At 51.1% G+C, this 15,171-nt stretch overlaps 2 protein-coding genes and 1 long non-coding RNA gene across 5 annotated transcripts in view; 1 reads left to right on the top strand and 2 right to left on the bottom strand.

Moving 5' to 3' along the window:
* Positions 1-6,375, bottom strand: part of TSPAN32 (tetraspanin 32) — a 28,803-nt gene extending 22,428 nt beyond the window's left edge. The window contains exons 1-6 of one of the 2 annotated variants that reach the window (XM_084520622.1): positions 6,274-6,375; positions 4,535-4,676; positions 3,207-3,404; positions 2,625-2,930; positions 1,189-1,303; positions 168-265 (exon numbers count right to left, since the gene is read on the bottom strand). In XM_084520622.1, the coding sequence (XP_084376748.1) occupies positions 168-265; positions 1,189-1,303; positions 2,625-2,690 (279 nt within the window). In that variant the 5' untranslated portion in view covers positions 2,691-2,930; positions 3,207-3,404; positions 4,535-4,676; positions 6,274-6,375. Of the gene's footprint in view, positions 1-167; positions 266-1,188; positions 1,304-2,624; positions 2,931-3,206; positions 3,470-4,534; positions 4,677-6,273 lie in introns of those variants that run through there. The other variant, XM_084520621.1, reaches the window with a different exon arrangement.
* A 620-nt stretch (positions 6,376-6,995) lies between these two features.
* Positions 6,996-8,883, top strand: ASCL2 (achaete-scute family bHLH transcription factor 2). 2 transcript variants are annotated; one of them, XM_084520623.1, is made up of 2 exons: positions 6,996-8,008; positions 8,121-8,883. In XM_084520623.1, the coding sequence occupies exon 1, from the start codon at positions 7,488-7,490 to the stop codon at positions 7,995-7,997; it is 510 nt and encodes a 169-aa protein (XP_084376749.1). In that variant the 5' UTR covers positions 6,996-7,487; the 3' UTR covers positions 7,998-8,008; positions 8,121-8,883. The 2 variants fall into 2 exon arrangements, with proteins under 2 accessions (XP_084376749.1, XP_084376750.1); XM_084520624.1 differs by having other exon boundaries at positions 8,089-8,883.
* A 2,885-nt stretch (positions 8,884-11,768) lies between these two features.
* On the bottom strand, positions 11,769-13,577 carry LOC311438187. Its single transcript, XR_014693973.1, has 2 exons — positions 13,538-13,577; positions 11,769-12,365 (listed from the first exon to the last, which is right to left on the bottom strand). It is a non-coding gene; the product is annotated as an uncharacterized lncRNA (long non-coding RNA).
* Positions 13,578-15,171: the final 1,594 nt, after the last annotated feature.

The raw sequence follows: 15,171 nt of genomic DNA, 5'->3' as shown, positions 1-15,171 counted from the left end.
GGAGGAGCCCCACGGGGTCAGGCCAGGCTGCGCATTATAAAAAACATCCCCTTGCAGCACAGTTTGGTGTAATGGGATGTCCTACCCCTACGTGCATGCAGCAGGTTGAAGGTGTGAGTGCCTGCACGCCACCCGCTCCCAGCCGGCCCCTCGGGAGGGATACGCACCGTCGCTGTGAGGCACTGTGACTCCCGTACCGTGGCGGCCGAGCTCAGCAGGGCTGCGAGGATCAGGGTCATGCTAAGGCAGATGCCAATGTAGAAAGCTGGAAGGAAGCCGGACATGGGATCTGCGGTCAGACACCAAGACTTCGAGGGGACTAATGGCAAAATGCTTTTGCTCGGGGAGAGGACAAAAACTGCATTTTGGGGAGGTGGTGTAAGAAGACCACTTTGCAGAACTCGAATGCTTTATAACTTACTCATCATTTCCCAGTTGCTTTGCTCATCTTGCAGGCCTCTGAGCAGCAACCCCAGCTCCAGCAGAGCCAGGCACCCTGGGAGGATGCCCATAAGCTGACAATTACTTCAGCCCTCTGATAAAGATGCCCCCAAACTGGGGATGCTGAAGAGCAGCAGATGCTCCGCGGCTGCTATCAGGGCTCGGCGTACCGCTAATCTCCTGCACCACTCGCCCGCTGGTTTCCTCCCGGCCAAGGCAGGGCCACAGCCGGTACCCGAGTGCTTTGCAGCCCTGGCTCAGGGCTAAGCGTGAAGTATCGGGCTGTTCTCATCTCTTTGCTCTGGTCTTGTATCCAAGACTCAGTTTGTATTTCTCCTTCATTTAGTCTTTCCCTATGACCTTTGTACCTTCCAGGGCCCAAATTAAACCAGGGGAAAAGAAATGAAAACATTTTTCCCCCAAGAAAAGCTTTTTCCACTCATTTCTCCTCTCCCATTCTCCTCCCAGCATCATTTTTAACCATATTCAGCCTCAATCCCTGTAGCAGCCCCTCTCCCCATGCTCCCGTGGCACCTCCAGTCCCACCACACCTTTAGGTCCACCTACATCTGGCTGAGCTGCCCCTGGGCTTGCTCTGCAGCACAGGGGAAAGATGGAAAGATGCAGTGTGGGTCCAAAAACAGTGGGAAAAACAGTGCCTGCAGGACTCCTTTAGCCCTAGAGCATCCTCCAGGCCCCAGATCCTGCCTTCCCCAGAGGTCTCGCTGGGGCGTAACCGTGACGTACCTGTGTGGTGGATGACCCGGTAGGAGTTGCTCTCGGGGGAGATGTTGCTGATGACGGTGAAGCGCAGCCCGTAGTGGGTGACTGTGCTCAGCGTGGCGATGGACAGCCCCAGCAGCTGCAAAGGAAGGTTTGGAGGAAGGGATTTACACAGTGGCAGGTCCTGCTGAGTGCACACAATGTGTCTGGATGCTCCTGAGTCCTATCCACAGGCAGACAGCCTCGACATCCAAACAGCCATGAAGGACAACACTGAACAGACCCCAAAATGCACACAGCAGGACAAATCCTAGACACATACATACTAAAATGATACTATAGTTTCAGAAGCTAAGTTCCTCCAAACCATAGCATTTTCTGCTTACAAATAACCTAATTTACAGCACCTATGATTTCCTCATGCTGTGCGTTATTGCGTATCTCGATCCACGCCCAGCAAAATGCTTAGTGCAACACCAGCTAGCTCAGATTTCTGAGAAACACCAGCCCAAGGAATCCTCCAACACAGCAGTAACGTGATTCTAGCCACCCATGGCAGCTGTGTGGTAGCATCTCCTCTGAACGTGTTTGGTAGCAGTCCTCCTTTGACACCTTAGGTCATTTGGAAGAACAAGCAATGTACAGCCACAAGTCCCAAAAAGATGAAATTTTGACAAACTTGGAATTTCAGGCGTGGACTGAAATAAGGTATTGCCCTTTAATTACACTCTTTCCAAGCCACCAACACTTTTTGAACTAACTACAGAACCTAATTCTGTTTTCTTCTGAAGCTTGAAAATGTCCATGAGGTGAAAATGCAGTGAGCCTTTACAACTCAGAAGCATCCAATAGAAGCATTCCCAAGTGTCCATGGCTTCCCATCAGCTCTAACGGTGGTGTGTTTTCCCCTGAACTCCTTGTGACGTCAAGAAGTGCTTCTTGAATTTGCTTCAAAAAGCTGTTAAAAAGGATCCCTAGAATTGTGTTTTCTTTGTGGGGCAGGTCTGTGGGTCCACGGAGGGAACACCATCACACATGCTTCCACCAAAGCCCTACAGTTGCACATCCTCACCCATCCCATCTCCTGGTGACCACCTCCCAGAAACGAGTGAAATTACACCAGGACTCTCTTTTAAACCCCGAAAGAGAGGAGCAAACATCTTTATTTTTTGCTGAAAGCCACCCATGCTGCTTTCCTTTCCTCTTCCAGTTGTGAAGCAGCTGCGGCAGCCTGAGAAACCAGAAGTCTATCAGCTGCGGGGCGGTGATGCTGGTGGCCCACGATAACTGTGCAGGGCGCAATGATAACTCAGGCAGTTTGCTTTGCTTGCCCCTCCACACCCAAAAAACAGAACGTGGGAAAAGCTGACCCTTTCTGAGCAGGGCTGGTGAAAGCAGTTGTTCTCCTCACCCCAATTTTTCAGAGATCCCATCCTCTGCCCCCAAAGTTGCTTGCTTACCATGATGCAGAGGCTGGTGGCCATCAGCTGGCACTTGGCGGTCCTCATCCCACACCTCGGCCCCATGGCTGCTTGTCCCCAGGGAGAGCTGGCTGTTGGTCCCTCCAGCTCTTGATAAAGCCACCGAAGGGAGGCACGGCCACAGTGGAGCCTCTTGGGAAGTGTAGTCCCCACCTCTTCTTTCTCCCCTGTTAAAACCTGCCCAGAGCAAACTGCTGGCAGCCCACAAATGCAGCCACACAGCTAGGTGGCAAGCGAGGAAAAGCAGGCAAAAAAATGGCTTGCCATGCAGTTCAGAGTCAAGTTCTTAGAGGGAAAAAAAAAAAAAAGCAAAAAAAAAAAAAAAAAAAAAAAAGCATAAATTATTTATTGGGAAAAAGGTTAGGGAAATCTTATTTGCAGATATGTAGATACAACCCCTGCTTCAAAAGCACCCCACCACCCTGTGCATACACATTTTGGCTCTCCTCCCCTGCACTGCAGCCCCATGGACTCACAGCTACAGACCCTCAGGCCCAGGTGACTTCTGGTCTTGTGCAGCACAAAAATCACCCAACTGATCTTCATTTCCCCTTAACTTGCCTTTCTGCAGTCCTGGAGCAGTGGCATGGCATCACGGGGAACAGCTCTTACAGGTCACAGGCTTGCAGAGTGTTTTTTTTCCCCTATGAAAACAGGGGCCATAAAAATACAGCACTGAAGGTGACAATAGCAGCTTCACAGATGCCTTCCAGAAGAGGCTTGTGCTTCAAAACCGGCTGCCTGCTGGATGTATCTTTTCTGAAATTAAAATTGAGAAGAAGCCTCAAGAACAACCTGCCTAAAGGGAGACTCTGTGACTGAGTGCTTTAATAATCCTTGGCTCCAGAGCTAGACCGTGGAGCAGTGACGGGAAATAGCCACGGTCCTCCCATGAGGCAAAGAAGGGGGAAAAAGATAAAACCATCCCACATCAGTGGCTACCGTAAAATGACAGAGAAGTAAGAGGGGAGGGGAAAAAGGAAGGAAGATGCGCTTTGCAGAACAGAGATGCAAGACAAAGCACATTGCACAAAGCCATGTGCACAGGAAAAAAGCATGCCATGCTTTTCTTACTCCTTTTCTGCCCGGGAAAGGAAGAGCTTTCTTGCAAAACATCTTGGTTGCACCCCCAGAGACACCAACGAGAGCTGCCAGAGCAGTTCCCAGAAAGATGGGTCCCCTGTGGCTGGCGGGTCCCTGCCCTGCTGGGTTTCTCATCCTAAAGCCCCGTTCCTTCGTCACCCGCAGCGCCAGACTGTGGAGAGCCCCGTGCACAGGCGGATCCCACGCTAGAGGTCCCCACAGCCCCGCAAAAACCCTGCCCGGAGCCCCGGGGGCTTTGTGGAGCAGCTCTGCCGGGCTGCCGGCCAGCCCTGAGGGCTCGGGGGGCCTGGGCGCAGCACCCGCAGGGGCCTCAAAGGCAGGAGCACCATCGCCGCCCTCGGAGCTCGCTGCACAACACACAGATCCTCACCTACACCCCTCTCGAGGTGCTGCTCTTCTCTCCCCAGAGGATGCTCTGCCTCGTTTCGTCTCCAGCCCCAAAACCCAAGCTTGTTCCCTGCCTCTCCAAGCTGGCAGGGCTGGAGCTTTAACCACCCGGTCTAAGTAGACCTTTTACCTGGTTTGGTTGCAGATACCTGTTCCCGGTACCTCGGTGGGATTTTTGGCTGTTTCTACCACATGTGCTGGCCATCAGCATGGCCCTTCCTGCAGCCCTCCCACCTTGCTGCCAGTTTTTCTCAGCTGCTCTCCTTTGCCAGAGCACAGCTTATTGCTCCCAGCTTGCTGCGAAAACCACAGGTGACCACAGCTCCAGTCTGTGGCTTCCTCCCTTATCTCTGGTTATCAGCCAGAGCACAGGAAGGGGGGAGCGAGGCTCAGCATACCCTTGGGGGGTCCCAGGTGCCTTCTTCCTTGGTCCTCGTGGCAGGCTGCAAGCTTCAGATCGATGGGCTGCAAAACCAAGCACGGGTATCCCCATCTGCAGTGGTGGAGGAAGTACACAGCACCTCAGCCAGAAGGAAAGGACTGATGTAAAAAAGAGAGAAAAAAAAAAAAAAAAAAAAAAAAGGAACAAACTGAGAGTGTATTTTTGCTGAGCTGAAAAACCTCCAGCCCGCTTCTGAGTTGGAGGGAAATGCTGCCCATGCTGTCAGATGTGAGCCCTGAAGGAGCTGCGAGATTTGCTGTGGGACTGAACAGAAGTTTAGGAGAAGACGCTGGGTTTGTATGGGCGCTTTCTTGCCTTGCACTTTTCTAGGTCTCTCACTGTCAGTGTAGCCATCAGCAGTGCAACAGCATCACTGCAGCACAAGTCATTCACAGCAGAGCCCAGCAGCAGGCAAAGAAAAACCTCCTGCAAAACAGCAGGTGGGAATGGCTCCAAACGTGGCAGGTTCACAGGTGCCCATAGCACGGCTGCACTCGTGAGCACGTGTGCAGATAAAACGTGCCAGCATGAAGGCTCCCTGCACCAAAGCGTGCCCTGGCTGTGTGAACCCCAGGATGCAAAGCCTGCCTTCCCCCCCCAGGCACCACAAGGACACTTTGCGCAGCCTGCTTAGCATTCCTATGGCACATGGGCACCAGCAAGCTGAAACCCCAATTTTTAAGCCCATGGCTGTCTCTTTTTGAGGAGAAAAGGAGAGGGGAGGAGGGGGAGGGTGCTGAGTTTTGCCAAGGTTAGAATTCAGCGTGGGACCGTGCTGTGAGCGGAAGCAAGGCTTGGCTTGGGAGAAGACAAACCAGCAAGAAAAAGAGTGTAAACTGAAGGCAGGCAGTTCCCAGACCAAACTCAACTTTCATTCTATCCCCTCCCAAAACTGAAACAACCACATTCATGGCTCTAAAGCCCACCGCCATTCTCAAACTCAAGTCTTTTTGCTTTCCCACGTAGCATTCACATTGCAACCTGGGGCTGCTCGGGAGCCAGCTGTGCCAGCGATACATCCAAGCAGCAGCTCCAGCCCTGCTCCAGCAAAAACAGTGCAAGAAGAGCCCAGGTGGCATGCACCTGCTTGCCGAGGATGCTCGGCCACCCCCTGCCACTTATTGCTCACATTTTTCCCTGTCCAGCCATGTCGTGATGGGCCTCTGTCACTTTTTGATGAGGTGCAGAAGTGGAGGCAAAATCAAGTGCAGCAGCTCCGTGTGACGGAGGGCTCCCTGTGGGGGTGAGCCCAGCGCGTGCTCTGCTGTGCTCCCAGGTGCCTTTTTGTGTTACCAAGAATAATAAAAGGAATCCCTGTAGTTATTTCTGTACCATGAAAATCCGGTTATTACTCTTGAGCATTGCAGAAAGTTTTCTCTTGAACAGCTCATAAGAAAGCAGCTTCCTCTTTCCTGAGAGCAAGGCTTGCACCAGCAGTGACTTTTTGAGCACCTGCTACTAAAAGACCAGCAACGCTGCCCTGCTGCAGCAGTGCCCTCTCTGCCTAGCCCAATCCCCAGCGAGTGCCACACAAACCCCGGGGCAAGCAGAGCTTGCACAGACAGAAACCAAGCACCAGCCTGGAGCAAACCCTGCAAACACTGCACGCCGCTTCATTTACCCCTGCAAGCAGCTCCCCTGGACCTCCCGCAGCAAAACGCACGCCACGCCATGAGCAGACCCTGCTGCACCTACCTGGGGGGAGGCAGGTCTGCATGGGTGGGGGCATCGCCTGCTGCCCAGGTCCCGCTCCTCACCCAGAAATGCAAGCTGGGGCTGAGAGCAGCAGGGTTTAACTCTGCATCTCTCACTTTGGCTTAGTTTGCATTTTTATTTATTTATTTTTTTTTTTAGCCGAGCTCACACACCGCATTTCCCTATCACCCCCTTGACCCCCGGGGTTGCCCCTTAACCCTAAACCCTCCAGCACCTGCAACCCCTTCGCACTTCATTTTTTGGGGAGAGGGGGCGCAGAGACCCGGCAGAGCCCCTCCCCGCCGTGCCCCCAAGCAGCCCCACACCTCCCCTTCACCCCCCAAAAAAGCCAAAAAAAAAAAAACCACTCAACCCAACCCAACTCAACCCAACCCACCACCCGGGGGCGCGGCGCACGGGCGGGGTTTGGGGCTGGGGATGGAGCCGGGGGGGGGGGACGGGACGGGACGGGACGGGACGGGACCGGGGGCCGGCGGCGCCACGCGCCGGGCGCGCGCGGAGGAGGCGGGGAGGGGGGGCGGCACGGGGGCGCGCGTGGCGGGGCGCGTGCGGCCGGCGGGGGCTCGCGAGCGGCGGCGTTGATAAGCACCGGGCGGCGCCGCGCCCGCCGCACAGCCGCGGAGCCGGCAGCGGGAAGGAGGCCTGGGGAGGGGGGGAGGCGGGCAACACGGCGCTGCCCCCGCCGCAATTCCCTCCTCGGTCGGGGCTGCTCCTGGCCCTGCTTTTTTTTTTTTTTTTTTTTTTTTTTTTTTTTTTAATTTGCAGTTTTTTTGTTGCGTTTTTATTTGTATTTTTACGCGCGTGGCCGTTTGCATTTTTCTCGCGTTTTTGCTCGCATTTTTACTCTCGTTTTTCTTGCATTTTTACTGGCGGGTTTTCTTGCGTTTTACCCGAGTTTTGCTTGCATTTTATTTGCATTTCTCCTCGCATTTTACCTGTGTTTTGGTTGTACTTTATTTACGTTTTACCCGCATTTTATTTCCATTTTTTTTCTTGCATTTTCCCCGCATTTTGCTTGCATTTTCTTTGCATTCTACCTGCATTTTCCCCACACTTCGCTACACTTTTCCTTGCATTTCGCTCCACTTTCCTCTCCCCCAATTTGCATTCCCCTCGATTCACTTTTCCTCTCAACTCCAACCTCCCCCCCCCGGCAACTTTCTCCCCCTTTCCGCCACCGTGGCCTCACGGCGATGAACAGCGGGGCTCTGCCTCCGCTCCCCCCTCACCCCTCCGCCCCCCGGGGCCGCCGGCGGCCCCCATCCCCGGAGCTGCTGCGCTGCAAGCGCCGCTTGGCTTTCGCCTCCCTCCCGGGCACCGGGGGGGCCGCGGCGGCCGTGGCTCGCCGCAACGAACGGGAGCGCAACCGGGTGCGCTTGGTCAACCTGGGCTTCGCCGCCCTCCGCCAGCACGTCCCCCACGGGGCCGCCAGCAAGAAGATGAGCAAGGTGGAGACCCTGCGCTCCGCCGTCGAGTACATCCGTGCCTTGCAGCGGCTCCTGGACGAGCACGACGCCGCCGCCGCTTTCCCCGACGGCCGCCCGCCCCGTCCGGGGCGGGCGACCGTCGGGGAAAGCGGTGGCGGCAGCGGTGGTTACTCCTCCGCCTCCCCTTGCTCCTCCGAGGAGAGTGGTTACGATGGGGAGCTCAGCCCCGAGGAGCGGGAGCTGTTGGATTTCACCAGCTGGCTCGGGAGCTACTGAGCTGCCGGGAGGTGAGCACTCTTTGGGGGGCTGCTTTTCTGGTGGGGTGGGGGGGCTGCTGCTTCTTCACCCATGCTTGGTGGTGCTCCAGGGATCAACGTGGGGTTTGCGATCTCTTTACAGATATACCTCAGGGCCCTCCGTCTTCCGTAGCAGCCAGCATCACATCACCACCCCCCTAAAAAACCACCTCTTTCCCCCAAATCCTCTCACCCAGCCGTGGTGGGACCCTGCTGGCTGCGTTCCTCGCCGGGCTCCGAGGCTCCCCCAGCTGAAGTGCAATGATGCTCACGACCCCGCTCCGGGGCAGCCCGATGGAAAAAGGTGCTCACCTGCTTTCTCCAGAGAAAGATGCCTGAGCAACTGGTGGAGTGGCAAAAAGCAAGAAAAACAAACCTACTTGATGCTTCCTTGTTTCTGGAGGGGGAGGGAATTTTTTTATAGTGTCAGATTCTGTTTTATATGCAACTTGAACTGCCTATGGGAACAGTGGTGTATGAAGACTTATTTTTGTACAAGAAACCTTAGGGAAAAGGGTTGAGGAGACAGTTCTATTTTTAGCAACTCCTATTCCCTTGTTCTTGAACACTGCCAGCTAGAATGTTTTGGCAACATTCATGATTTAGATAAAAGGTGTTTTTTTTTTTTTTTTTTCTCCTCCAAACACTAGTAAAATACTGTAAAGTTACCTTGTGTCCTACAACAGTGTCTGAGATTGCCTGGTGTGAAGGTTCACTTCTCTGAAACTGAAGTTTTTTAAAAAAATGTATTGAAGGCATTTTTGTATGCACTTGCTAGGATTTCTTAAGTTGTACATATGCAGTTTTTAAAAAGAGTATCCTATTTTATGTAAATTGACTTTATAAATAAAATCTATTTATAAACAGTTCCTGGGCTGCAAGATGCATGTACTTGCCAGATGTGCCTCAGGCCAGGGGATGAACAGACAGCTCCCTGGGCCACATTTCACATGCAGCAGGGAATTTGCTCAACATTGAGCACAATTGCATTTACTGCTGCAGATTTTGCGGAGACGAGGTACAGGGGAGAAGCAGGTGTGCATCAAGGTGGCTTTGGGACTTCTAGCTCCTCTCCTGGGCAGGCAGGGCTGGAGACCTGCTGAAGACCTGCATCAGTGGAGGCAAGCCAGAGGTAAAAAGGTTGCTGTGAACCAAAATGTAGCAGTGATGGCATGGTAACCTGTGACAAGGGGCTGTTTATAAACACCAGTAGTTGAACAGAGCAAAGTGGGCTGGCTTGCAGAATTTGCTGAGCAAAGCCATGCCAGAATGGGTTATTAAATTTAACCTACTGTGCAGGGACTTGGTGTGTAACCTCCCCACTGCTTAAGTAATGGGAAGGTAACATTTCCCCTGGCCCTGAAGTTTTGAGGGTTACTGTCACTCAGCAGCCCCAAATCCAGCAGTTACAGTGGGTGCTTTGTAATCCAGATCTATACATGTATCCCACATAATTCCATCTCGAGCAAAAAAAAAAAAAAAAAAATCATGCCCTAACAGCAAGGTAGCATTTTGGAGCCTGCAGGCAAAGAGTCACACAGAGGACTGGCTATTGCACTTCATGTTCATTCCCTAATCAGGTTTCCTCCAAGAAGCCATCCCTTGGAAAGGCCCTGGGACCTGAAGTGCTCAATAAATTGCTTCCAGAGGTTCTGCCCCATGCGGCCCTGGGTTTAAGTGATGTGCTCCACTTGGAGCACATCATAGGGCCGGTGGGTGACAAGGGACCTTCCCCTGGTGTTGGAAGAAGAGCTCCATCCTTACAGAGCAGCTCTCAAAATTCAGTCAGACATTGAGTCATTCAGGCTGGAAGACACCAAGGTCACCAAGTCCAGCCATCAAACCACTTGTTGATCACCACATACTTTATTCTTAGCCTAAAAGAGCTTAATGTGATTTTAGGAAGCAGGACTTTATTCTTAGCCTGCATGTGATTTAGGAAGCAGGACTGCTGCCTTTACCTTCACAGGTGTCCAACTATGGCAGAAGGCATCTGTTCAGACAATTTTACTATGGCTTGGCAGGGTGTTTGTTTTCCTTCATTAGGAGCACTGATCACTTTAGTATTTCCAAAAGCAATATTTGGCTCTGAGTCAAGTCACTCCCAGCATCATTATAGGTTCATCAGATCACCCAAGATACTTTTGCAGCAACATTAAAGCTGTATCAACTGTAACAGTATTGGCAAGAAATGGGCTGTGGACAGTTTTCACTTAAGCAATATTAATATTAGGAGAAAAAAAAAAACTGAGCTCAGTCAGCATGAAAATGCCTTAACACTATCACCCAGCATTTCAGTACAAATCAAATAGAGGGAAATCAGGAATGTGCAGGAATATTCACTTGGGGTGAATAACAAGGTGGTCATGAGTCTTTTCAATGCTTGAGGGGAAGGAAAAGGGTGATGGGAGAAGGGTCTGTCCCTATTTTGGAAGCAGGAGATGGACATAGGGACTTCTGGCCTCAGTCACGGTGACCACAACTTACTACCAAGTTCTCAGATCAAGCTGAGAAGAAGGCTGCACCAGAAAGCAGGATATTGAATCATTCTGCCCTTTTAAAAAGCATTATGGAGGATGCAGGATGGGGTCTCCAAGAGCTGTGGAGACAGCAGGTACTTTCAGCCAGCTCTGCTCACTCTTGTCTTCACCTGCAGCCACCTGGACCAAGCTGAGATTTCTGACCCCAAAGACACACTCCCAAGCCTCTGCTCCATATACACAAAGTGCTGCCAGAGTAAAGACTTGGCGATTTAGCCCTCTGACCACAAAAGTCACCTCTGTACCACAGGGGGATCTCAGGTGCCCAGGCTTGCTGCTTTCAGCCAGGGCTGCCAGGGAGCAGGACAAAGCAGCTCCCCGAAACTCCAGGGGCAGGGATGGAGAATGTCTCCAAAGACCACATGATTTCTCTTCAGTCATGTAACCAGGAATTTTGTGCCTGAAAGGGAAACTCCAGGGAAGACCCAAACCCAGCCCTAAGCTACAGAGCTGCAGGAGAGTCAGAAGAAATATGCTGATGAACCCTGGTAATTAAGGAAAAACAGGCCATCCAGCACTTCCAACACCACAAACACACCTAATGAAGCAGAAACAAGTTGCAGGACAGTATCAGGATTATCAGCCCCTTCCCCAGGCTGAAATAACCCTTCAATTTTTCATCACCTGCCCTTCCTTTGGCATTTTGAATTGCTCAGGCTGAAGCCTTCCTCATTACCCACAACACATGAAGCCCAGCACATGTTAAAGTAGTTCCTTGCAATGAACCACACTATTTTGAGGCTTGTGTTTAAATGATGCTGCCCTCACGGGCAGCCTAAGGTCCACCTCCATGGTCACCCTTCTTCCAGAAGTCTTTGTGTGCTATTTAAAATGAGTAATTTCTTAGGAAAGGGCTACATGAGCTGTTTAAAGCCTTGTGCACAGGAAGTGCTGGGGGGGGGCCATGAGGGTGCCCCCATGCAGCAGGACAACCCAACCTTGGAGAAGGACCAGCAATGCCTTCCCATGGTCTTACCACCTTGTGGTATCCCTAGCAAATGCCAGGGCTACCACAGCTCCTCCTGGGGACAGGGACCAACAGTTGGGCTCAAATCATAGCAATTTTTTCATTAGCGCCTTGTGAAGACCTTGCTGCAGAGCAAATCCTAGCACAGCAGGCAGCAAGACAAGCTTCTGAATATCACTGCCACCTCTCCCCTCCTGTCTGCAGGGAGCAGACTCCAGAAAAATGCTATCTTTTCAGCCTTTGGTCTGTGTCCCAAAGCTTTTAGGCTTGCCACAGTTTGTGGGCCAACGGTGGTGTGCTAGGACTTGCCCTGAGGTCATTTCAGTCTTTTCATGCAGGGCACAGGATAGCCAGGTAGCAGTAAGTATATTTCAGTCACTTATCTGGATTGGATGGGGGCCAGGAGGCTGGCAGGGTGCCAGAGGAAGAGAAAGGCAGCCCCTCCAACAGTCAGCAGCAGGCAGAGCTGGCCTGGCTTCACCCACCTTGGGCATCAGCCAGGAGGGCTCAGTTTTCTTCCTCGAAGCTACCACCAGGGCAGTAGCAGCCTGAAGTGTATTTGGGAGTGATGGGAATAACGATATGAACACAGCAGCAGCTGTCGTCACAAGCTGATATTGGGCCCTTATGGAAAACACAGCCCCTCAGAGGCTATCAGGCAGGATAATAAATGGTGAGCTCTGGGGACACCATGAACCCGTAGCTCCTTCTGAGCAGCTGATGTGAGCACAGGAGCTCTGCTGGGTGCTGTCAGAGCATCCCCTGGGACACCTCTCCACAGCTCACCTCAAGTAGCCCCCTGGAGCTGGCTCCTCAAGGAAGTGAGCTGCTGCTCCAGCACCTGCATCAGAGGACACACACTTACTCAGTCTCTAATACATACAAGTAACTTCTTCCATCCATTATTTTCATGTAACCAAGAAGGTTGAAGTCTGCACTGAGATGCAAGCACAAGAACAGAAGCCCAGTGCTGCCTAGGCACTTTCTAGACTATTCTGCTCCTGCTGTAGCTATCATCAAGAGGTGGGGACTAGAAGGACAGTGTCATCAGCTCAGCAAGGGAAAACAAGGAAAAGCCAGCACCAGGGTCCGGCATTGCTGCTCTGTTTTAAATAGAGATTCTCATCCAGTCCTGAGAGCCTGCAACCTGGAGATCATTGATCAGGTGTTCAATTTCTGCAGGGTGCTGTTTGCCCCCTTCCTTCTGTAGCCACCTCTTGTCCCAGGGCATCGCCACCAATGCCGTGACCCACACAAGTCCTAGCACGGCTGGGTTGCAGGTGAGGGCTGTTTGACCCTCAGCCCTATAAATGCTTCTTTTTGTGGGTAGACATTAGTAGGATCAGAGGCATAAACAGCAGAAAAGGAGAAGCTTCTGGTAACATGCTTTTTTTGGCTGCAGAAACCAGGGAAGTTCTTTAAGCTTTGGCCTGTGTGCACCTACCTTGCTGCTGGAGAAGTCTCACTTCTCTTCCTCCTTCATCTCCTTTCATCTCCTGGCCTCAGCCCCACCACTTCAAACCTACAGCACAATAGCTACCCAGTCTCCAGACCCAGTAAATTGTGCTTGCTTTTTAAGTTGTTTGGTTTCTTACTTTTTACAAAGGGGAAGAAAAACCAACACAGAGCAGCAGATAGCCCCAAGGGGAATTCTCCGTTAAAGCCACTGCCAAAAGAATGACCAATTTGTAAGTGAGATGTTGACACTTTTATAACACTGCAAATATCTTTCTATAGAGTAAAGCACTTGACTTTTTTTTTTTTATATAGTTTAAAAAAAAGTGATTTTTGTCAGGATATTAAATACTAGGAGGAAGTGTTGCAATACCCCAACACATTTTCCCTTTCTCTTCATTTCCCAGATTCATACACACAATTCTTCCAGGACTTCACAAAGGAGCCCCAGTCCCCTTCGCAGAACTATGCACGCAAAGAACAGGTGAAAACAGGTGAAACCCACTGAACAAATACAAACCCAGGCAGAAAAATGAGCAAATACAGCCCTTTTCTTACCAGCAGAGCCCACACAGAGACCTCTCTGCAGCACCCATCATCAACCTAGCCCTGCCAAGGGCTTCCTTATATTTAATGGGAGCCAACTGGTAGGAATGGAAACATCCGCTTCCCTTGGTGAAGCACCTGTGTGCAATTGATGGGACTCTGCACCGGTCCCTGTCCCTGCTTCTGGCCCAGGAGACACCTGGCACCAGAGCAGAGTGGGCAATGGAGAGGGTGAGAAGTGCTTCAAGCAACTTGGGATTTTCAGAACACGTTACATTTAGGTCCGATATGAATGGAGGTGAGGAGGGGTGCACCCTAACATTGCTCTGCAGCATCTCTTCACCTGATTCCCCCCCAAAACCCTCTCCTGCATCCCAGCTGCTGTCCCACACGTTGCCTCCCCATGTGCTGTGTGGATCTAGGACAGCACTGAGATAGTTTATACCCTTCAGTCTTTGGTCTTGCTGCAGGACAGCCAGTAGACAGGGGTGAGAGCAGAGAGGCTTTTGAAGTGGGGAGACCACAAAGCTCATTTAGGATGCATACACCACCAAAAAAACCCCAACCACCAGACACTAATAACTTCAAACCAGTGCTGACTGGAGTTGAAAACAGCGATGTACTGGCAGAAAAAATAGTGCCTAAGCCAAGTTCAGACGTGGTGTAAGCTGAATTTGACTCTGTTTATGATGCTGAAGAGAACTAATGGTTGCCGGCAGGCAAGTCTTGTCATTAAAGAGAATCACACCTCTAGTTAAAGGGACCAAATCTTCTCAGCACTCTTTCAGGTCCAGCAGAAATCATGACAAACAACCTCTGTGCTGCAAAGACAGATGGAGAAAGCAAGGCTGGTGTCCATGTATTGCACATTCCAGGGCTGGCTGGGCTGAGCTCTGTGGACAGGATCCATGGTGGCATCTGGGGTGCTAGGAGAGGAGATGGACTTGGTGTGGCAGACTGCCCACAAGTTGTTTGCTTTTGGTGCCTTTGGGGAGATAGGAGCAGGGATCAGTCCTCACAAATGTGCTGAACACCCCCCTGCTGCCTTCTCAGCCTGACTTCTCACCACTCTCTGTCTTCATTCAGTGAAGCATCATCCGCACTGCATCCTTCTGTCAGTAGCATTGCTGTGTGCCTTGCAACAACCAGTAATGCACTTCCAGATGAAGCGCTACAGAAGTTATTAGTCTGCCACAGCTGATTAAGTTATTTATTGAAAATTAAACTAAGTGGGGAATTTGTTGCTGCTCTCTTTCCTCTGATATTTTATAATTAATTGTTTGACTGGAGACTTTTTTTTTTTTTTTTTTTAATGTGTGTGTGTGGGTGATATAAATCCAGACTAAGAAATATATATTTTTTTTTAAGTGCAGAACTAAAAAATTATCCCTTTAGGGAGTTTTTCAAGTGGATCAACTTGTAATTCCAAAGTGTTCAACATGTTATTGAAAGCTCCAAAGTTCTGCATGGTTGCAATGTCCAGCAGTCAGTGGTCTGAAGTAGATGCTCTGCTTTGGGTCAACTTATTTTAAAATTTCAGTGTGTGGGAAATTTTGAAACATCACCATTTGTCTCCTTACCCCCAACAATCATAGAATGGTTTGAACTGGAAGGGACTTTAAATATCTAATTCCAGCCCCCTGCCA

The sequence above is a fragment of the Aythya ferina genome (assembly GCF_964211825.1).
Source record: "Aythya ferina genome assembly, chromosome: 5".
NCBI classification, from domain to species: domain Eukaryota; kingdom Metazoa; phylum Chordata; class Aves; order Anseriformes; family Anatidae; genus Aythya; species Aythya ferina.
This window is presented reverse-complemented; position numbering and strand designations above follow the sequence as displayed.